Below are 23,847 nucleotides of genomic sequence, written 5' to 3' on the forward strand. Positions count from 1 at the left end.
TTTTCACGTAATTGCTTGATTAGGCTTATATTAGGGAGAATGTAAGTGTTTACAGAATATGATTGGCTGATATCTCGATCTTTAGTTGCATATTTGAGGTGTGATAGCAGAGGTCTAATCAGACACCTGTGCTGGTACTTAAATAGCCATGAGTTAAAAAAAGAACCTTGTTTTTCCAACTTGATTTTCACATTTTCTCATATTTTATGAAGCAAAACAATTAAGTGTCAACCCTTGATGCTACGTTATTACTGTCTATAGAAAACAAACATGGCCTTCTGGTACAGTTACATCAATTATAAAAGGGCGAGCAGCAGCAGCAGCAGCAGCAATATTACATTGAGTCATTGTTGTAGTGAAAACGGTGACCATTGTATCATGGGTATGGAAAATTGCCTGGGACACACAATTAAGCAACAGCATGAGATTAACACATGCACAGACAAAAATTCTAAATAAATTACAAATTAAATAAAGAATAGTAACAGATTAATAATCATTTAAAAAATAAATTAAATATTTAAATAAGGAGAGACACTACAGATAAGCATTGACTGGGGGTTTATTAAAAATGTTTACTTTGCATGATCAAATAAATGGTAGAGACCTTAATACGTAATAATAACAATTATTAATTCATTTTCTAAATAAGGCTGTGTTTCTCTAGCGTTGAAACAGCGCCCTCTCCTGGCCAGAGCAGGTAACACATCATTTCCCACAATGCTGCTGCCGCACCAGCCCGGAAGTAAGACGTTTATTGACAATATGGCCGCTGTGCTGGATTTGGATTTGGCGAAAATTGTAATTTGACAGCACTCACCGGGGCTGCGATAATAACCCGTTTTCCCGTCAGGAGTGTAAAGAACAGATGCATTTGAATGAAGGGACCCGCGAACTCACGGGACGGTGTCAGTGAGCTGAGGAAACGTCCAGAGTGTGAAACCCGTCATGTCGTTTTTCAAGAGGAAAGGTGAGGAAGCTCCCTCTGAAGGCTTCAACGTCTACGCTGTCTCGCAGCAAAGAGAGTCCGGCTGAGGAGACCGTAGTCCCGGTAACATGGCACTAGTGTAGTCGAGACTGCGGCCAACAGTAAATCCTCCGCGGACACAGCGGTGTGTGTTGAGCCGCGCCGCTGCTCACTGCAGTGACATGGTTAGCTTAGCGGTGGCCTCTATTCTGCTTGCCCTAGTGTTAGCCAGGGAGGAAATACATCCACCCTAAAGAGCTGTCAACTGTATGTTATTTCAATTAGACACATTACCATGACAGTGTTTGCATAAAATAGTGCTTCTAAATGTTATGAACTTTAACGAACACCAATATCTGTGATAGCCATCAATTGATAAGTGTCGAACTTTGCTATGGCAGCTAGCTAGCTTTATCAATACATTTCCATACAGGTTTAACCAGACATAAGTATGAAAAAAACGATTAAATGTCCGTTGTAACTGAATTAGAGTTGTTAGGTTATTATAAAGAAAATGTGTGTAGTCTTCATTGAGAAAAGTTTGACCAAAATGGATGTAGCTAACGTTGGTAACATTGCTCAGCATCCTTCAACGTTAAGTAGAAGGAACTGATTGAATTGAACCTGCAGTTTTAGTTATAAACCAAAGCATGATGAAGCATTTTTGCTGGCTACCACCAAGTAAAATAATGATAATATAGTCTAATAGCTCAGCTTTCATGTACAGGCTCTTCATACACGTTGTAATATGCCATGTTTTTTCTAAACTGTTTGATAGAAATTGGTTTCGCTTCATTTGGAAGACTGTAGTGCAGGTGCATCTTTTATTTATTCGAGACATTTAATAGTAGTAGCAGACCTCAGCAGTTTAAAATTGTGTAGCTAATACATTTCCTACAAAGTGTTTTTAAAGAACAAGCCCTACATTTTATGAATCATCTCATTGATTAGAAGAAAGCAAATAGATGTGAAGGGGCAGAATAACAAAGCAGTGATTGTAAAACAGATGTTTACTGGAGTATCTTTGTGTTTATTATTAGAACTATTCACAGTAGCTTCATTGTTATAACTCTTCAAAAGTTGTTCATCTTTTAGAGGGAGAGTAGAATTTTTTTTCCTGAAAGGCTACAGCGGTCAAAGCAGCTGACACAGCAGGTCACACAAAAAAGAGAGAGGGTGCACTTACAATGCTGTGAACCTGGATGATACTCATGACTGACAGGAAGGAAGTCGGATACCTGGTATAGGCACATAGTTGAAATGTGCAGACAACGTTTTGTAATGAGCTGAAGTTTGGCAAAGCAATTATAGTGCTGTTAAATAATAACTAGCTGCCTGAAACAATACATTAGTTGAAATGTATATATTTTGGTTGTTGGACTTTGTTTATTTATTATGATTTGGTATTATAGTATTAGTAAAGGCTATAATCCCAGTTTCTCTCCCCCACCCCTGCCTGAAACGCCTAAATTGGACTGGTTGTTTACTTCCGTAGCATAATGACAACACTATGTAACACTTGACCAATCACAACAGAGCCTGCCAGCTAACCAATCAGAGCAGACTGGGCTTTGGTTTCAGACAGAGGGTGGAAAGACTTGCTGCAGCACAGGTAGTAAGAGATTCTGATTTATATTTTACAGCAGCTCTTTAGTTTGTCCAGTCCACAAACATTTCTCCATCTTCAGGCGCACACAGTTTTCTGACATTTTTCATAGAGGTCAAGTGTTTGTGATGCTTTGTGTATGTATGAATGCTGAACGCATGGATGCGTGCACGTACGTGGGTGCTGATATTGCAAATCTTTTATTTTATTATACATTCATTACAGCACATCCATGTGGTTCAATGAATATGTATTAATTCCAAAGACATGCTTTATTATTTGAACCATGTTTCCCTTCTGCCCAGAGGATGTTGTTGGAGCTTAGACTTTTAAAGGGTCACGCTCTGACAGACAGCCCATCAGAGCCTACCCACTCTTGTTCCCAGTCCATTTTGTAATGTCAGTACTTGAAATGATACCTATCCTGACCGCCCTTTGCTGCAACAGCCTAATCTGAAGATATGAATGTTGCGTCACTCTAATCTTGGTTGCCACCACGTCTGCCACTCTGCATTTGTTCTACATATTTCAGTTTTTATTCGACAGTTGGCCAAAGAGTTTTGGACTGGTACCAAATAATCGAGTATTGAATAGTTGTCCATTATGCTTGTGATTTATAATGCTGTGTATAAATTATTTGAAATAATAACCTCTTTTAGTGCTTTGGAGGAAAGCTGTCAGACTGTCAACTCCCCTCGACTTTAAAGCAGTTTAAAGGACCCACCAGAGCTCATCGCCAAGGTCACAAATCTTAAAAAGACTTAGTATGAAAGCCCTCTCAGTGCTGCTTACTATATAATGAGGACTGAGAGGGCTTTCACATATCGGAACACAGCTTCCCTTTTTTTCCTCATCCGTCAGCAGCAGGGACGCAGGTCTGCAGCGAATGATCTGTGTGTTTTTCTAGCGTATCCATTTCCTCACTAGGTTATTACGTAACTAGATAGTGAGTTCCAGTCTTTTCCCGCTGCGACACCACACGGCACCATCCCTTTTACCTCGCCTGTCCTTATGAATGGCTTCTCGCTGGTCACGCCCTGTATTGTGAATGAAAATGCTTCTGATTCTAACCCCCGTTCTCACCTTTCTCTCCCACAGCCAAAAGCAAAGAACCTGAGAGAGTGACAGATGCTAAAGTAAATAAAGGTGAGTTCATCGTCTCCTCAGTGAAGATATGAAAGTGTGAAAGCATGTTGTGAAGTTAACATTTACATTTTTTATTACTCTTTATTTATAGACAAAACTTGCATTAGCTTATTCCTTGGATCTGAAAGCAGTTGTTTTCACTGGAAAAAAAGCAGGAGAATTTTTTTTTTTTTATTCATGACAAGAATACAGACAATAGTTTTTATTATCAACTGGTTATTTGTGATGCATTAGTGGACAAAATTAACATTTCTACAAGTGTTCTCAACTGTTTTAAATGGCTTTTTGTTTGATCTGATTTGCTATCTTTCACTATTGCTGGCCCTTATTGTCACAAGGACAACCTTTCTACGTGAAGCTATTAAGTGAAACACATACAGCTCACAGTCAAACAAACACTGAGCACTCTGTCTCACATCCCACCTCAAGGCCTCTATACTCTTACTGTGAGCGCTTTGAAAAACATTCACTAACAATATATTTTCATCCACATCACTCTGACTCTTTTTCTTCTTTCTATTTTGCTTGATGCCTAATTTCTGTCTCCCATGCTCCCTCACAGCTCCACCCAGCCCTCAGTCACCATCACAAGGACTGAGGAACCACCATGCCACCCAGGAGCCCGCGGGACCCAGCCATGTGGCCATCAACGCCATCTCCGCCAACATGGACTCCTTCGCCCGGGGGCGCACCGCCATCCTCAAGAAACAGCCGAGCCACATGGAGGCCGCTCACTTTGGAGATCTTGGTACTGAGCCTTACTCGTCCTGTGTTTTGTGTTGAAGTGATAACAGATGAGGGCCCAAAACAATGTAGGTCTATTATATCACACAGAGGAAAACAACAATAAAAGGAGTAGAGCTGGAAACAACAATTATTTCCTTAATCATTTATCCGTCTATGATTTTCTCAATTAGTGTATAACATTTTTTTTAAATATTAGAAAATTACCTTTATAATTTCCAGAGAACAAAGAAACCATTACATCCATTGTTATCTCCTACCAACAAATACCACTATCTACTACTGTCATATAACACAAAGTCAAGCAGGGAATCCTTACATTTAAAATGCAAACATCTGAGAAGTTGTGCCTTTTTTTGTTTGAAATGTAACAGAAAGACTCATTAATTATAAGCTAGTTTATTTCTGACAATTGACTGATTAATTGAGTCATGTCAGATTTACTGGAAACAAATATTTCAGAAGGACAAATCTAAAAGTGTTTGAATTTCTGCCAAATAATAAAATCTCAACATAAGAACACAAAAACAATGTATACAAACTCCCTATAATATAGAAATGATCATAATGAAACCAATCTAAAGAGCTATAAACATGGCAACGTTAGCTTCATAAGCTTCCTTAAAGGAACAAATGGGTTCCTCATATGAATGTGCTGTTACTATAGCATACCTGAGTCGTCTCTTGCATCACTAAAATGGCTTTAACAGTCTTGTGCAAGTGGCAAACACTCCTTCAATAATCTTGTGTGAAGCACTTTCACAACTTCATGCTCCCAATGTGATGAGCACTCCACAGCCTGTAAGGCCTCCTCTCTCGAGGTCATGTAGTAAGAACACAGCTCCTCCCTTTTATCCAAAGTGCTCTAAAATTAGATTCTGCTTACGTCAGATGCAATGATTCAAGGTGGTGAATATTTAGTGTGGCAGGACCTGTGGAATGACAGGAACTGCCCGAGCAAGTTGCCCAGAGAATAGCAGGGGTGAGTCAGAGAGGTGGAGGAACCTGTGCCGCAGCCCGGACAGCAGAATGACAACCGAACTCACCGGGCAAGAGAAAGAAAGAGGAAGAAGGTGAGGGTGCATTTCAAAGGCAAAGTGGGTTCGGCCCAATCCCAGGCTGCGATTTGAATAGTTAAACAAATCACATCCTTTGTCTTTTGTCTCCTTGACCTCGATTGAAACGTCATAAGGCCAAGGAAAGATGTGATTGATTCTAATTCCATTTAGACGACAGCAGTCTTGACTTTAGTGTTTATGAGTGGGCAACAGTGACAATCTCAATGCTGTACAATTCAGGTAAGGAAAGAGCACATTCACACCTCTTAGGAAGGATGTTCTCAGTTTATTCATAGAGTTTCATTAAACAGTGATGTCGGGTGTTATATACTCTTTAAAAGGAATTCCAGGAACAGCATTATCTCCTGTCCTTTGGTAAAGGATGATCCCTATGCTAAAGGAGATAAGAAAGCAAGAATCAAAACACCTTTCATTAACATTGAGATAATTCAAACAGGTGTTATCATGGCTGCCACTAAGATACTTCCGGGTCATTTCACTAAGAAGAAAAATGTTTCAACCCCCGCCCCGACATCCCCCTAAGGCCTGAAGCCCTGAACACTAAGGGGCTTAACTGAGGTCACACACTTATTATGGTTGACTGTGAGTAACAGCAAGGGTTTGTAATAGTATGAATAAGGATAGGGCGCTTTGCGGTGACGTATCACATTACAAACAAAGGCAACGCATGTTTTGTTCAATAGTGTGTTTTTATTTTTGATTACTGCCTTATTAAAACGCCATCCAGGCTCTTGAGTTACAGAATGGAGTAGAGGTTATTTTCAAATAATCACTTTACCCAATATTTTCCAAACATCATCATAAAGCAAAATTAAAGTGATGGATGGAATAACTCGGCGTGTGAAACAGCCTATACCAACATACACCCTTAGTGTTGTATACATCTCCTTCCACAGGCTGAGCTCTGCGTCACATTCTTTGTTTACCTTTCTTTCTTTTAGTTTAACACTCTGGGTTTCCCGTTGTAACCCCATGTTCTACGTCACAAAGCTATGCATTGTGTGTAATTCATTTCCCTCAAACTAACTCCTCAGAAATGCACTTCATGGCAGTTCAACCTAAAGTGAGACTTGTATTTAGTGGAATTAGTGGGAGTTAATCATTCATCTTAACAGTGCAGTGACAGTGTAAACCAAACGTGATCATGTGATTTCCCTGCTCTCCTGTATGTCTTTATGTCTTTATTAGGATCCCCATTAGCACTAGCATGAGCATTGGCTATTCTTCCTGGGGTCCTGTAACGGCTGTTGAGTATCACGCAGCTGTAGCACATGTGAGGGGGCATTGTAAAATCAGTGCCTGACTTTTCAAAGATATTCAAATGAGGCAGGCGCTTTGTGATGATGTGGCGTCCCTGTGTGATCTTAAGGAATGCGAGGGAGGTTTACAGTGGGTGACGCACACATATTTTTTTAAAAGAGCAGCAAACATAACACCACAAATCCTGAGCCCAGGCTTCAGACAGCAGATGTGCTCTTATTCCTAACGCAGGTGGTGTATCTTCAACAGGTATTCTCTGTTAAAGGCAGAGTACGCTGAAATCATATGACATCCATACAGGAGTTCGGTGCTATGGCAACCAGAGTTATTGCTGACCTCTTCAGATACTCAATAATGACTGTTTGATGTTGACTCTGAAAAGTTTGTCTGGGTGAAATCATCTGTGAAATTGCATAGTCCAAAGCCACCTCTAGAGACACAGTCAGAAATTCACAAGACTTCAAAAATAAATATCTAGGAGTTTAAATTCAGCGCACGTTCCAACAGTCTGGACCAAATGTTCAGGAGAACTAATAGAGCTGAATCCACTTTTTATTTTTCACTTCATGTTGCAACTCAACTCTATTATGAAAGTTGAAGCCTGTAAATAATAGAATGTTTGCTGCTCTTATTGAAGTGGAATACTTGAAGGCAGTATACATCTTTTGACATGTGCATTTTTACTAAAAAGTGTATATGATCTTAGCCTTACAAATACAAATCCCCACTAATATAACACCTTTTTTTAATTGAGTTAAATCATAAATTGCATTGGGGTGATGACATTTCTTATGTTCTGACTTTCTTTAAAAAACTTGAATTGATTTATGTTTTTTTTATATCTATTCAATTGTTTTAATTTCTCTAAGTCAAAGTCTGTATATCAGAATTTTTTGACAAAAAAACTAAAATCAATATAACATTTATATTGTGATGTTTACTTCTGCTGCTATAACACAATATTAACACAAAGAGATTGAAGATAAATAATCATCAGTGATGGGAATGTAATGAATAACTAAGTAAAGGCATATAAAAGAACAGGCCTAGACATTTGAAAGAAAAAACTCTCTTGTTATGTAATGCAACTAAAATGCTGTCTTTAAAAGTAGGCAAATAAACGTATGCCATTTAAGATTGATATAATATAACATCTATCCAAATGTCAACATATCCATTTGCTGTCAAGCCGTAATTGAAGCCTGAAGTTATAAATTGATAACTTAACTGTGTGTATATTTGCATGTTCCAGGACACTCCAGTGTGAACTATCAGCAGGAGGACCGCTCCCGGCTGTCTAAGACAGTGGAGCACGTCCTGCGGGACGGCGTGGCCATCCCTCACTACGTGCACTTCATGGAACACCGGGGCGCCGACCACCTTGTTCGTTTCTGGTTGGAATCGGAGACTTTCCGGGCCACCAGCTGGTCGCGCGTGCGAGCGCACAGCCTGAACTCTGTCAAACAAAGCTCTCTGGCGGAGCCCGTTCCCGCCTCGCCGGGCAGACCGGACCTCCCGCAGCTCGGCCTACACACGGCCGATGTTCTCAGCAGGGAAAGTAGCAATGAAGGCCTGGCGGTGCACACGGAGCGGCGGGACTCCTCCATCACAGAAAGTGTCCTGAGGCCCGGCACCCCTCGAGCGGAAACCCCCAGCAGACAGACCCCCTCCAGGACTGGGACTCCCTGCAAGCTGCAGCCCAACAGCACGCTGCAAGACCTCTCTGAACTCATGAAAAGTGAGTCAACTTCAAACAACCCCTTCTCTTTTATATTTGTGTTTTATATATGTTTTTTCATACTCAGTGATATAATGCAGCGGAAACAGAAAAACCTAATCTACATAAAGCATGCAACTTCAATGTGATCCACTTTTACTGAAGAGTTGAAAAATAGTGGCAGATTTAAACGTTAGATTTTTGCTAAATTCACAAAATGACTTAAAACTAACATAAAGGCCATATTTATATTATTTGTTTCCACTGTTTGGTGTTTGACTGGCACCCTTTTTCCTGGCCATCCCATTGCAGTCTCTTCTTCACAAAATAAAGACGCTTTGCATCTTTGTTAATGCATATGTCATGAATCTAATTTGTCAATAATAAATGAAATCAATCAACTATTCTGAACGGTTCTTAGGTATTGTAGTGGATATTACCACCTGTTTATCTGTACACCTAACTCCTAATATCATAAGACAAGGATATTTGGGTTCAAAATGAATGAAACCTGGCTATTACCTAAGGATGGTGGAGAGAAACATTTGTGCTCAAGAGTCACCTGAAATTATTTGGTCAGATAAAATAACCACTGTCCAATGCTTTGTCAGGATACAACTGAAAAATACAATTTAAAAATTTGACGATTTAAAAAAGCCATTTTACACTCTGATTCGATTTTTTTGGTCAAAAAACTTGAAGTCACAGTGGCTTTACAAAACAAATAAAAATCAATATAATAATTATGACAATTAAAATGTCCCAAAGGATAAAATAATGAAGTGATGACATTTTGGACAGACGTTGTAAAAGGCAACTTGACTTGTGTGCAAAAGCATACGAACACAAGACTTTAATTCTAGTCAAAGTCATTTTTTAAATATAAACCATATGTACATTGTCCAAGCTATCAAAGGAACCACAGGCCACAAATAGATCCCTTCCTAAAGGGATTTCAATGAAAAGAAGATGGACAAATTCCACAGTACACTTTTTAATGTAAAAATACATTCTTAAATTCAGAGGCTTTACCAGTATGTGTTGGACATAGTTAGCTATCCCAAGAAGAAAGTATTTTTAGCATGACATTCCCTCTCTGTGATGACAAAAAAAACCTTCCTGTGCATGTTGCAACCGTTTTTGTTTTTTTAAGCTATTTGTCTTTGTCTTCCGCAGGTATAGAGAAGGAAGCAGTCACCATCTTCACCAGGTACATCTCTCCAGATGCTGTGAGGCCCATCCCTATCACAGAACCAATCAGAAATGATATCGTGGGTAAGAAACACACGTTAGGAACTCACTTTTTTTTTTTTTAAATATGAGAGCCGATTTGACGTGCTTTGGTTTCAGTCACAAAAACTGTAATACATCCATCTTGAATAATATCCCTGTCTGCTCTGTGTAGCTAAGATATGTGGAGAGGATGGCATGGTGGACCCAAACAGCTTTGTCGTTGCACAATCGGTAGTCTTCATCATCTTGGAGCAACAGTGAGTGTGTCCATTTATTTTCCGGAGGAGTTAATGGAACGAGGTTTCCCTGTCGACATGTTTCCACAGTAGAGCTAAAGTGCAACTAGTCATTTGTCATTTTCCCCTGCATTCATTTCCCACCTGCTCTTTCTTATCCAGGCACTTTAGTGATTTCCTGCGGAGCCATCATTTCTGTAAATACCAGATCGAAGTGTTGACGAGTGGCTCCGTGTTCCTGGCTGACATCTTGTTCTGTGAGTCAGCTCTCTTCTACTTCTCTGAGGTGAGTGGGCCCATTTGTTAAACACCTTTTTCACTCCAGTACGGACGGTGCCATTTATGTTTGTTTTTGTACACAAACTGTGCCTCATGTCCCCTCCTCATTACTGTAAACACTTGTCCTCTCTTGCCACTACCCCAAAAACACTTTCTGTTTATTTACGTATGTTATAGGGAATTTCTATTGTCACAGCAGCAATAAAGTGAGGACTCAGTAGAGATATTTCTCAAACTATTGCTATGATAAAGTGACAATTAACCCCAGCACTCCCTAACGTTGTCGGAGCAAAGATTTATTTGCTGTGTCAGCGTATACACAGGACTCACAGTAAACCCTGAAACACAGTGACTTTCAGTTGAGGTGTGTTGGTCTCTTCCTCCCCGCAGTACATGGAAAAGGAGGAGGCGATGAATGTAATGCAGTTCTGGCTAGCAGCGGACAACTTCCAGAACCAGCTAGCAGCTAAAAAGGGCCAGTATGACGGCCAGGAGGCTCAGAATGACGCCATGATCCTCTACGACAAGTAGGTCTCCACTCAGCCTCTTAAGAGTCCTGTCCTTTCAAAAGCTATTTGTGACTAAAAGCCAGGAAGATCATTTTAAGGGATTGTCAACGTTGCAGCTTATCGTTGATTTGTAATATTTAATAGTTAGACGTTTATTTTTCTCACAGTTTTTTTATTTGTATTTGATAATTATTTATTGTTATATTTTTTGTTTATTGGGTTAGTTGTTTTAGCTTTGTTTTGAAAGCAACTTCAGGCACTGGTTGGATTTTAGGACAAAAGAGAAGATAGAAGTCATATTTCTTTTATCTGGTTTGATTGTTGAAACCTGAGATGGAAACTTTGTCCCTACAGGATCACGACATGGACAAAACAGTTATAAATTAAAGTGATAAGAAATTAAGAGGAATTTATATATTTATAGTTGAATCAAATCTCTTCTACTGTTCCAGTCTCGCTATGTTTTAGAACCAGAGGGTATATTACCACAGTAAATACATAGTCATGATTATAGCTGCATTTTAGAAAATATGAATGTATTACTGGCCGGTTTCCTGACAGTATTGATTATTTTGCACTTTCACCCTCTGTTGTCTTATATAGTAAAAAGAATCCACACACTGTTAATTAGCTGCCATGATAATAATCATATCAGACAGCTGCACTCAATGCTGTGCATGTGTAGCCTGACATTCACATTTCTGTTTATCTTTGGGAAAGAAACTAATGGGTTGACATGTACAATCTAGAACTTAAACAGGAAAAGGGGATTATAACTGATATATGTATTCGGTTACATCTCAATCTCTTTTACAGTATTTCCGACATGGATCATATTTTAAAGACAACTTCTCCCCCCAAGTGGTATTCTTTTTGGCACCGCTGTGGCAAAGACACCTGGTTTATAGTGAACCAATCATTAAAACGATGGTGACATTTTCCAAAAATCCATTACATTGTGCAATCAACATTTAGTTTGTTATGTTAAGTTAAAGCCAAAGACTTGCCTATTGTCACTTTGACCGTTGACCAGTCGTCTGATGTTGGAGGATTTTTTATTGAGAAATATTTCAAGGTGTTTCTTTTTCTGTAAGCTTTGTGCAGTTAAGAACAGTGAAGGAGAAAGCCCAGTCACTAGTCTATATTAGCAGCAGATAATTTTTGCAATATTTCATATTTAGATCATATTAAATAAATGCCAAAGTCCTGCTTGCCAGAGGCATTGCAGCTTTAAAAAAAAATGCAATTTCCTCAATACAGTTCTTGATTTAGGTTTAAGGGAGGTTTATTTTGAAGTCTATTGCATTTTTGGTATTAATTTGAATCCTAATTGAGATGACCTCACCTGAACTCCGTCTTGTATTGCTCTATTTCCTCTTCAGGTATTTCTCACTCCAGGCCACTAACCCTCTGGGCTTTGGCGACTCTGTGCGGATGGAGATCGAGTCGAATATCTGCCGAGAGGGGGGGCCGCTCCCCGACTGTTTCACCACTCCACTCAGACAGGCCTGGACAACCATGGAGAAGGTACGGAAATAGGAAACATTCAAGAATGTACAATAAAGCACCCTAGAAACGCATACTTATAATGCGTTATATTATGCTTATAGCACTTAACAAGTATAGTACTAAGCAGTTCATAATGCTTCAAACAATAATCACACACATTATAAAGTTTGAATGGTCAAGTATTATCATAATTGCTGGTCACTCTCTAACCTGTCTTTAAAAGGATCATAGTGTTTCATAATTCCCATTGTTAAATCACATTATAAACTTACAATAATGCACTTTTACAATTATCTTCAAAGTTGGGTATTACTCACTAGAATCAGAACAAAACGTTTTAAAGCTTTGAATCTGTATCTTTTCCTTTGATCAACATGAGTGAATAATTCAAATAAAAAGGTAAAAAGCAGATTCAAAGGTTTATTGTCATATCATATACACAACTATTGTGAAGTATGAAATGAATGAAAAACACAGATTCCTCACTAATACAAATGCACTGGTGTTAATACTGGTAATTATAAGAGCTTATAACTGCTATTAAACAGTGCTATAAGCGGATTTTTAACACATTTTACCGTTGTACAGAAAAGTTCAATTCATGTACATTGGCCTTTAAAACTTTTAGCTGCATAATTATAAAATCTTCTGCTTGAGCTGTTTTCTGTAATTTAATAGGATCCTCCTAAAGGTTTTGTGTTGTAAGTCACTGACAAATTGTCCTATTACACCGATGACAAATGCACTTGCCTTAAGTTAATGAAATGAAATCTGAACACTGTTGTCGGCATGTAAAGGTCAGAAACAGACCTTTGTAACTTGTGCACAGAAATACATCACGCAGCTCATTATTGGCTAACAGAGTCACCGTTGTGTTGCGTTTGTTCAGGTCTACATGCCAGGCTTCCTGTCTAGCAACCTTTACTACAAATACCTGAGTGACCTCATCAACTCGGTGCGGGCGGACGAGTTTGTGAATGTCAACACTCCGGGTCAGGGCGGGCCCGCGGACAACGAGCGTTCAAGTTCAAATGCCAGCGAGGGCTCTCAGACTCAGGTGACCCCAACGTTAACCCCCCCCTCTTCGTCCTCCCTTGTGGGGATGTTCCTCCTGACATTTACTCCTGTTCCGCCTCATTACGCTAACAATGAAGACATTTTGTTGTAAATGCCAAAAGGGCTGAGTGTATTCCAGATGTTTAGATATCTTCTTAGAAAAACAACGTTGCAAGTTACGCTGCCAAACATTCACTTCATGTTTTCTTCACGCTGCAACAGGGGGCCAAAAGGGCAGCGATCAAGATCCTGAAAAACTTCGACGAGGCGATCACGGTGGACGTCGCCAGCCTGGACCCCGAGTCCTTGTACCAGAGGCCGTACGCTGGGTGAGTGTGTAATGCACCAGAGGGCTAAATCTGTGTTTAACATCATCTCTTTAAATGAACTCTTCAGATATTTGCTGTTCTCCAATTTAGCTATCGGTCATTTACCCCAAGTTCCATTGTTCTCCCATATTCTTATGTTCTATTGATTGCCCACATTGCCGTTTGGCTTTAATGCTTGTAACTGTTTTGTTTTTATTGACTCACTCTCAAAGTGTTTTATGAGCACTCTGTAAAGAATCCGGCACAAAAAAATAATTAAAGGAAATAATTGTATTGAAAGGCAAAGCTGCAAGGCAAGTTTATTTATATAGCACCTTTCAACACAAGACATTAAGAAAATGTCATTTTAAAACAGTCATTAAAAAGCAAAGTTACAAAGTAAACATTAAAAGAAAAAATACATGGATAAAAGTTACAGTGCAGTTTAAGATAAGAATAGTTCAACTAAAAGCTGAGGCAAAAAGAAAAGTCTTCAGTCTAGATTTGGCAGTAGTAAGAGTTGCAGCGGACCTGCAGATTTCTGGGAGTTTGTTCCAGATATTTGGAGCATAAGAACTGAACGCTGCTTCTCCATGTTTAGTTCTGAATCTGGGGACAGAAAGCTGACCAGTCCCAACTGCAGTCGGATGTATTTCCCCTTCATTGAATTTGGATTGATACAAACACACACAGTGATTTTAGAATGTTGCAGTTGTGCCTGTTTGGTCTGTCTTCATCCCTCTCCTCTTCTCTCAGAAGGATGACATTCGGGAAGGTGAACGAGATGGGTCAGTTTATCAGGGAGGCCGAGCCAGAGCCGGACGTGAAGAAATCCAAAGGCATGACAGCTCACTCTTTCTTCTGTGTCTCATTATTTCCTTTGAATCTTGGCCCTTAGTTTTTCATATTTGATGTCAGTGCAGTGTAAAACATCTACTGTGCATCCATGAATATAAACCTTATCTTAAGAATCAAGGTTTAAAGGCTATATGCACAATAGTGAGCAGAGTTGTTGGCACTGAACATCTCCCAGTCTCCGCTCCTCCAACAAGGCAACATATAATATGCTTCACATACAAATAAAAAGGCTTAATAAAAGTGTGATGAAATAAACGGTGCAAGTAAGTTACAGAAATAAGAAACATGTGGCATATAAAAAAGAACAAGATAGAACAGAATGTAAAATTAAATACTTTAATATTATCATCTTCTCCATAATCCTATTTTCCACATGCTTTCAAACCTTTCCGTAATATACAAGAACAGTTCTCTGCTACAACTTCTCCTAAGATGAGGCAACAAACATGTATTTATTATAGTACGCTCTTGGTCTAAAATAGAGTACAAGATATTTGGGCTACATAATGACTATGCCAAACTTTAAGTCTATTATAACGCCGCAAATATATTTAACTCACCTTGAGGAAGTGAAATTAGGCTACAGTGTGTGCAGTTAATATGCTGTTTTGTATGTGCTTTATGTACAGCCTCACTCAGCCTTCCCTCTGCTCTCCTTCAGGTTCCATCTTTTCTCAAGCCATGAAGAAATGGGTCCAAGGCAACTCGGACGAGGTGAGGAAACAACATGCTAAAATGTTACTTAAAAAAATATACTTAAAAGCAGTTTAAAGCTAAAGTTTGTGCTTTGACATCCCTATCAAGGCGCAGGAGGAGATGGCGTGGCAGATCGCCAAGATGATCGTCAACGACGTCGTCCACCAGTCAGGTCACGACAGCCCCGGCAAGTCCACCAAGGTACGGATCCTCAACCGGTAAGCCCTCTCCTCTGCGGCGATGTGTGTAATAACTTCTTCTTCTCTTTTTTGTCTGCAGTTATGACCCCGCTGAGGAACCAAAGGACCATCACACCCTGCAGACATTGGCCAGACCAGTGACAAACTGTACGCAGGGCTCACTCCACAATGAACTGCATTAATCTCATTACGAACAAGGCATTTTATCATCTCCCCAATGTGTCTGTATGAATGTGTGAGCTTGGGTGCATCATGATAAAGTTGAAGTACATATTTGCACCAATCTTCCAACTCCATAATACTACGAAGGTACGCGTGAGGTCGCCAAAGGTGAAGCTCATACGTTGGACTGAAGTCACTCCTGAAGGAAGGAAACCTACAACACACACACTTGACACTGTCTGGAAATAATGTCTCTCTTATCTCGGACCTATGGAGGATGTGACAAAGACTGAATTTGCCCTCACGACACTCCTCCCCACACCTTTTTTAAGCATTCCTTGTTTTTAGATGAAATGTAAGGGTTAGCCACGTAAGGCTTAAGCAGATGAAAAATCAGTGTTGTACAGTTTTCTGCGTACGCTTCCCGCAGCCCGTCGGAGTAGTGTCGTCTGCCGTTCACTCATGTGAGCTGTCCCACCTCGGCTGTTTTTGCGTACTGTAGAACTTTTTTGGAAACGTGACAATGAAACAGAAGGAGGGTAGATTTGTTCCTTGGACCGGCTCAGCTCCTATATGAAACTCCTGGCACCTTTTACAGAGCGTAGAAGAAGAAGAAATATTCCCTTAATGGACTTAAGTGCTCCAGTTGTGTTGGAAACCTCCAAACTCCATGTCCTTAATGTTCTATATATGTACATGTAGATTTCTGGTTTACCCCATATATTAATGTTAGCCCTTTTTTATGGTGATCTAATTTTTTTTTTTTTTTATGCATCGCTGACACAAATATCAGTGATGACAGAACTGTTCAACTGGAAAATGTGCCCAGTGAATAAAACATTTATTTTTTATTTAGACCCTTACCAAGATGTGGAAAAGAACCAGAAAAGACTCTTGGTACTATGTACCACTAATGTTTTCTGACATTTATGTATGTGTACTTAATCTATAATATATTTAAATTGTGTTTGATTTAAATACATATATTATAAAATGTGTCTGTCTTATTTTTTTACATATGTCAGAGTTGGTATATTATTGCTATTTTTAGCCAGTTGTAGTTTTTGTGATACATTTATTACTTGTTTTTACAATACTAACATAATTAGTATGTGGTAATCTGCCTGGTGCCAACAGGACTAGGTTGAACTATTATCACCTCTGACCAGGAGGGGGCAATGTTAACTGTATTACTATGTTAGGGATAAACAAAAAACATGAACATGAACGACACAGCAGATTGTTTTGGACATGAGAAAGAGTAAGTACTTTTTCAATTAGGCTCATCTGTTTTCTCTTGTCCAGGTATTGACATCCACAAATTGTACAGTACAGTTGAAACCAATGGGAAAAAAATTCATTTTCAGTGAAGTATAACACATTTAAATAGTTGAATTACTGTTTTCTCACTGTTGTAATCGCCTCTGTAAGTAGTAATAACAGTTGTGCAGTGTAATATCAGCTCTGAACATGGCTCCAATTGTTTTCATTTAATACTAGTGTTTATTTTAAAGATACAATTATCCCAATGCTAATGCTGTTGATACATATTTTACACCTCGGTGAGCAAAATAGCCTTGTACTATTTCACCGTGTATAGGCCTACTGCTTATGTGGTTTCCAGACTGGGCTACCTGCACGTGTCGAGCCAACGCCCACCTCTATACAAACCATACAAACTAACACTCTCTGTTCTGAGCTCTGATTGGCGTAGCTGCTGTTACATTAGGCAGCTATGGACAACAATTCAAAATGAACCATTTTAATTCATGTCGATGCTGAAAAGTGTTTGATATGCAGAGATAACAATTTAATTAATATAAAAAACGTACATTTAAACATATTAACAGTTTTTTTATTACATTGGTGTGCTTAGCTGTTTGTGAAAGCTGTACAAATGATACTTGCATTAACAAAGTGCAAGGTGCATTTGGACAAGTAGCCGCGACCAGACAGACACCCAGTCTGCAAAGTTAAACAAAATATGTGCAATACACCGGAAAAGTGGGGTTTTGCCTTCAGAATAAAAGTCATTTTGTTACATAAGTGCTCTCAGTGATCTCCCAGCATGCGCGAGGCCTCCTATAAACCATACTATCAACATTTACTGTTGCATTCAATACTATGGACCCAAAGAGGAGAGGACATTAGCCTCATATACAAGTGAATCCCAAACTGTGATAACCTACCTAGTGATATGCAAGAGCTTTGCTTAATACAGAATACATATCATTTTAACGTCGAAAGACGAATGTCCCCGCCAGTATTGACATTACTGAGTGAGTCAAAAAAAGCTTTAAAAGCTAAAGAAGAGTCTGAAACAACATGGCGGCACCTAGCAAGAACTTGAGAAGATGCTCAAGGCTACTTAATTCTGGGATATACAGTCACAGAGCAAGAAGAAGAGCAAAGGCAAGGTAAGTATTTGTTGTTATATTTTGTGTATCTGCAGTTGGGGGTGTCAGGCTACTTTGGAAATGTGGATAGGTACATTCATTTTTCTGAAGTTTGGGAAACTTGAGCCTGGCATGTAGCCTATTTAGCATACAATAAACTGACATTGACGTGTAAAATCAGTGTAGTGGCTCTTTAGTGCAAATTATTTAAAAATATTCCTTATTTTCCTGCGAAAACTTTCAGAGCACTGCCATAATTCCTTGCCGCGCTTCTCCTATCATGCCTTAACTTTGAAAAACCCATCCGGAAGTACTTATTTTAACCGTTGTGAGCTTGACGTTGTCCAGAACCAGACGCACTCTTGCTGAAACGCAAAGTGCGCTGCTGTCCGTGCGGAGGCAGAGCGAGTGCACAAACAGGAGCAGAGGAGAGCAGCGGCACCTGCTGCGGGACATGTTGTGTTTGTTGGTATAAATTAAAAACTGCTGCTCCACCCGCACTGATATGACCAATGCGCACCCAGTTTTTGGGTGTGACAAACCTCTTGCGCGTGTGTATGGAAGGTTTGGGCATTTATCCAGGCTGAGTGGAGGCGTGGATGACTTGACTCATGATAATTGATCACCATCACTCCTGCTGATGTGTTTTGGACGTTTTCTTCCTGGTTGGTCTGTCCAGGGCTGATGTTCTGGGGACACAAACTGCGGATGTGCCAGTGATTTATTTGCTGATGTGGTGAGCGGCTGAAGTTGAAGTCTTGCTCCTGAAGGTGTGAGCTCCAAATGCATTCGCTCCTGGGCCGGGAGAAGAAAGAAGAAGAAGCCGGGTTCGGGATCGATCTGGGTCTGTCTCCGGGCTTTCTGCCCCACGCTGCCACCATGTTCAGCTGTGTGGGCTGTTTCTGGGTGCTCCTCTCCTCCGCTCTGGTCGCCGTGTGCAGTTTCAGCTTCATATCCCCTGCCTGGATTGTTAAGGACCAGCTGAGGAACAACCACCACCTCCACCACCACAACAACAAGGACTCTGTAAGCTTCGGCTTGCTGTGGCACTGCTCAGAGTCTCTGGATCACATGTACCGATGCTACACCTTCGGGGGACTGGGCAAATTCGCAGAGATCCCCTCCAGCTCCTGGCAGGTAGGCGACCAAACACACCCATACAAGTCCATCCCATGTGGATGGATGAGAACATGTGGGCCATCAAGTGGGGATGGCATGGCATTATAAGAACCAGGAAAGAAGAGTAGTTGGCTTTATGAGCACAAGATGAATAAATATGAGCAAAGAATCCAGCCTTTTAATCATAATCGCGCCTAAATTACTGCACCCAATCAAGAAAATCAGACCTGATGAAGAAAATGACATGCATTTAAATATGTTTTTTTTGCACCCATAAAGAGTAATTTATCCATACATTTTTAACCTATAATAGTTTAAATTACTTTTATTCCATGTATCCTCAAAAGGTTCATTTTATTGTTTGGTGATTTTGTTTGGCAAAGCTGCTGTAACTTCCCCAGGTTTTCATGACCTCAGATGATACATCTCAAACTGTATGAAACTCAATGAAGCAACAACTATTTAAAATGGCTCTGATTGTCCTCCCAAACCGACTTTCTGGAGGACACATTTGGTGACGATGCAGGCAGAAAGAATGATTCATTGACCTGCGGCTGTATCATACAGAGCAGCATCTGCAGCACAGCACGCCAAACACACAACAAAGCGGCGGAAAGTGGCTGTAGGTTGGCAGGCTGCTCGCCCATCAGGACTCCTCCATCACCAGCAGGAAGTTTGGTTAGCCAATGTGCGACTATTGGAGCGTGCTGCATTCTCCCTACCTATGGTTTTAAACATCAGTGCAGGTATATCCAGTAACAAACACCTGCAGGAAAAATAGCGAGGTTGTTGGATCTGTGTGACATCCCTTGACTTAAAAGTTCGAATTCTTCCAGATTTCTGCTGATACTGAAGAAGTTTCAGGATTATTAGAGCAAACAAGGTTGGCCTTGCTATGAGACTCTTAACTGGGACGCTCACTTTTCATGCAAGTGGTGGTTTATTTGTTTGTACATGCAGGCTGTTTGGCACCCCCCATACTTAAAACATTTTTTAAAGCAGCTACACCAGCCACCTCTGGAGTTATGATTTATGCATGAAGAGGAATTAGCATTTGAAAGCGAGATATTAATAAGTTGCTGCTTGTGTGACTGTAGCGCAAGTGCCTGCAAAAAGGGGAAGAATGCAACGCCTGGGATTTTTCTCACAGGAAAGCACAGGTGTTGCAAACTGCAGATAGAGAGCAGTGAGCAAACACAGAACAGATCGGGATCTCTTTTATATGATTCATACATTAACGCGTCCTTTTGCTGAGCTAAAGTAACACGCTATAAGGCTCATTTGGTAAAAGAAACTCAGCCATTTGTCAATTAGTGGGGCCAGTTATGAGCTCCTCCTGCAGTTTGTTAGTGAGTGTGATGGAGCTGCTTTCCTGCGCAGCTACATGTGTCATTACAGTGGGCGCACCATCCTTCCATTAATAAAGGTGAAGGGGCCATTATGTTTTCATCAGAGACACTTTATTACTAACTCCTCACTGATGTGCATGTCGTGTTGCTGATGCCTTCCATTTTCAACACAAACCTGCAGCAGTATCGTATATATGTATATATACATATATGTATATATACACACACATCAAGCACGCCTCAGCAGCCATTAGTCCCACTCTGTGTTGTGTTAGTAGAAGAAGACAACTGTATATTGAACTCCGTGGAGTGGAATAGTAGTGCTGTGGATGCTGTGCAAGGGAGCCAGAGGACGGAGAAGGAGAAGGAGGAGGAGGAAAGAAAGGAGGAGGCTCCCTGAGAGGCTGGCCTACTTGTGCTGTAGTTTATGTCAGGCTTTCTCTGTTGTTGCTTGGTTGTCAAAAGCTTTTTCTCAGTCCGTGCTGCAGTCCAGTGTTGGCCGTCCCCAGACTGGCATGCCCTGCTTCCATTAAAAGAGGGAGGCAAACAAACAGGTTTTCCCCTGTTTATTTTATATGGAAAGGAGAGTAGAGATGGGAAAGATTCCCATGTGTCATTCATGCGGCAACCTCAAGATTTGTTGATTGCAGTGTAGTTTTACTTGTTATGTGCATTTGTGTTCGTAGTATGTTAAAGTTTCAATCCACCAGCATTTTGCCTTTTTATATTAGTCCTGGTGTGTGTTGCACGCATGGGGCTTAAGAATGAACACTGCCCACATGTTACACTAGTTCAGTGGTTCTCAAAGTGGGGGGGCGCTAGAGGCATGCCAGGGGGGACGAGAGAGACCGGGAGGAAAAATGGCTATACAAAAAAATAAAAAGTACTATTACGTCTAGGTCTCTGTGTTTCATTAAAGCTCGGCTCTGTGTTTGTGTGAAACGAGCCATTTTGTGTGTGAGAGAGAGAGCGCACCGGTACCGGAGATCGTTGTTGTTAGCTTGAGCTACGCTAACGGATATAAGGAGTTTTTTCAACAACAAAGTGAAGGAGTCCTCTCCTGTCAGACTGAGAGACTCAGTGAACTAAAGGACTCTGAGTGTTATCTCAGTGGGTCTCAAATGTTTTGGTCACCATTAATGTAAACAATTATTTCTGAGGCACACGTTTATATGATCATTATAATTATAAAAAAATAAGAGAATAAATGAAAAACAGGTATGAAATACTATATGACATTAAAACAAGAATAAAGTTTAAAAGGGTGATTTGTAAAATATCAATAAAGAAAAAGTAAATCTGTTTACAGTTCTGTTTCATATGGGTGTTGAGAGATGTATCCATAGATCTCTTCATTTTGCTCTCAAAGTGCACCAGATTGATGCTTTTAACTTCAATATTTAAAAATAAATCTTCAATCGTCAAGCTACCCCACAGCACTTCAATATTTAAAAATAAATCTTCAATCGTCAAGCTACCCCACAGCACCCCCAAAAGAAATCTCTGACGCTGCCACTGAGCCTAACTATTTGTGTTGGGGGGGCGCGACTTTTTTTTTTCTCCAAACGGGGGGCCTGACAGAAAAAGTTTGAGAACCACTGCACTAGTTGAATGCATGGAAGCGCACATTGCGAAAAAGAATCCCCTGTATGGTATTATATTGATTTTAAACCTGAAGCAAGCTGAAGGACCACAATAAAACAATTTGCCGTCTTTGCAAAGGTGTTGTGTTAACTGGCAACAGAAAAGACCTGCTTCATTAAAAAGTGGCCCCTCAAAAAAAGAACTACATAAACCTTAAAGCAGCATCCATATTCGTTTGACTTTTCAGATACAGTCGGATTCACAACTTGGATGTTACTGCGAGTTGATCTGTATTGTAACTTGACATAATCCCTGACCCATTCATGTTTTTCAGGTGATCATGACAAGCTTTCGACAACAGTATAGTTATCAAACACTCTTACTACTGGTTTTACCCATAAATAATTCCTTGTATGACTTCTTCTAGTTTCTGCTTGGTTGTCTGATTTGCCATCAGAGCAGATGTAGAGCAGCGGTGGTGTGCTAAAATGTTTGTGTTCTGGCACGGCACGCATGAGCGTTTACATGCATGAACACAATTGAGTGAAAGTGTTAAAGTGTGTGTGCTGTGGTGGGTTCGCGTCGAAGGGGTGCACACTGAGCTGCTGCTAGGTAAAGTGTGAAAGAGGAGGAAGTTAGAATGCCAGAAACCATTTTCACCTTACCTTGTTAACAGCTTATGTGCTTCCAGCTGCTTCACAGTGCTAAACACTGAATTTGGATTAGCTTGGCCTCTGTGCTAACAAGCCCACAGCCCAGACACAAGAGAGTGTGTCTGTGTGTGTGTAAACAGGAGGTGATTTACTGTGTGTGTTTGCTGGCTCTGTGGTGGCACATGCATGCCCACTGAACGTCAAGGTCGTCTTAAAGCCCAAACGAGTCGTGGCCGAGCTCCAGGAACATTGATTGGAAAGTGTCTGAGTTCCTGCTCATCTTTTGTCTGTCTTTGGAGAAAATGGCAGTTTTTCAATGCTGAGGAAAAAGAGAGGAAGTGACTGGCTGCCATTGAAATCCTCTGACACAAGAGACTAAACATTAGTCCCAAGTTACCTTCTTCACATGCCAGGAAGATAAATTATAGACGTTACTGGAGATGTTTCACCACGCCTAATTTCCAGCTACCTATGAAGAACACTTACTGGTGCATAAACCCTGCTAGTTGCTCTAAATGTCATTTCACCACTCAGTGAGCCAGAACTCGTTTTAAGTAGATAGATAACTCATTCAATGGAATTCACTCGTGATTCTTTTGTCTATCTGCTACTCAGCTATTGTCTTTGCCCTCCTTCGTTAGTGTCAATATCTAAAGAAGTTTCACTCTGGGAGAACAGGAAGCTAAAGATTACGGGATGCTTTATTTTAATGTATTTCTTGTGTGAGAATTTGATTATACATAAAAACCTATTTCAATTTGTTGGGAATAGATGATTTGAAAGAATTCTAAAAGTCAGGATGTCATCTGAATTTGACCGCTTTAGCGAGATAAATATTATACCGGTAGTAAAGTAAAACGGTGGTGTGCAGCGGAATAATATTCCCTGCGTGTGTTGCACTTTCTGCAGTGTACAGCAGGTTACTGTTAGGAACTAAGAATGGATTTAGTTTATCATGTATCTGATGGAATACTTTCTGGTAAGTTACATTCAATTGGTATATTTGTGTGCACTTTTTGAAGAATCTTTCAACGTTGTAACTTTTCCTTACCTTACTGAAGTTCAGTACAATGGAAATCAATTTAAAGGGGCCCTATTATGGCTTTTGGGGTTTTCCATTTCCTGTAGCGTGTTAAAAATGTGTTTGTGTATGTAAATGTTCTGCAAAGGAGTTACTCCCC

The 23,847-nt window shown here is 40.2% G+C and overlaps 2 protein-coding genes across 5 annotated transcripts in view; both read left to right on the forward strand.

Annotated features, from left to right (window-relative positions):
- Window positions 1-730: 730 nt before the first annotated feature.
- akap10 (A kinase (PRKA) anchor protein 10) lies at window positions 731-16,561 on the forward strand. 3 transcript variants are annotated; one of them, XM_079648810.1, is made up of 15 exons: window positions 731-970; window positions 3,672-3,719; window positions 4,282-4,467; window positions 8,055-8,540; window positions 9,696-9,794; window positions 9,925-10,009; window positions 10,151-10,274; window positions 10,658-10,794; window positions 12,159-12,303; window positions 13,175-13,342; window positions 13,564-13,670; window positions 14,409-14,488; window positions 15,169-15,221; window positions 15,312-15,404; window positions 15,483-16,561. In XM_079648810.1, the coding sequence occupies exons 1-15, from the start codon at window positions 949-951 to the stop codon at window positions 15,486-15,488; spliced, it is 1,839 nt and encodes a 612-aa protein (XP_079504936.1). In that variant the 5' UTR covers window positions 731-948; the 3' UTR covers window positions 15,489-16,561. The 3 variants fall into 3 exon arrangements, with proteins under 3 accessions (XP_079504936.1, XP_079504937.1, XP_079504935.1); XM_079648811.1 differs by having other exon boundaries at window positions 732-1,051; window positions 14,406-14,488; XM_079648809.1 differs by having other exon boundaries at window positions 732-970; window positions 14,406-14,488.
- A 957-nt stretch (window positions 16,562-17,518) lies between these two features.
- lhfpl7 (LHFPL tetraspan subfamily member 7) overlaps window positions 17,519-23,847 on the forward strand; it is a 116,166-nt gene continuing 109,837 nt past the window's right edge. Inside the window, exons 1-2 of one of the 2 annotated variants that reach the window (XM_079651616.1) lie at window positions 17,519-17,982; window positions 18,641-19,098. In XM_079651616.1, coding sequence (XP_079507742.1) covers window positions 18,745-19,098 — 354 coding nt within the window. In that variant the 5' untranslated portion in view covers window positions 17,519-17,982; window positions 18,641-18,744. Of the gene's footprint in view, window positions 17,983-18,299; window positions 19,099-23,847 lie in introns of those variants that run through there. The other variant, XM_079651615.1, reaches the window with a different exon arrangement.

Source organism: Notothenia rossii (assembly GCF_949606895.1).
Source record: "Notothenia rossii genome assembly, chromosome: 9".
In the NCBI taxonomy this organism is placed as follows: domain Eukaryota; kingdom Metazoa; phylum Chordata; class Actinopteri; order Perciformes; family Nototheniidae; genus Notothenia; species Notothenia rossii.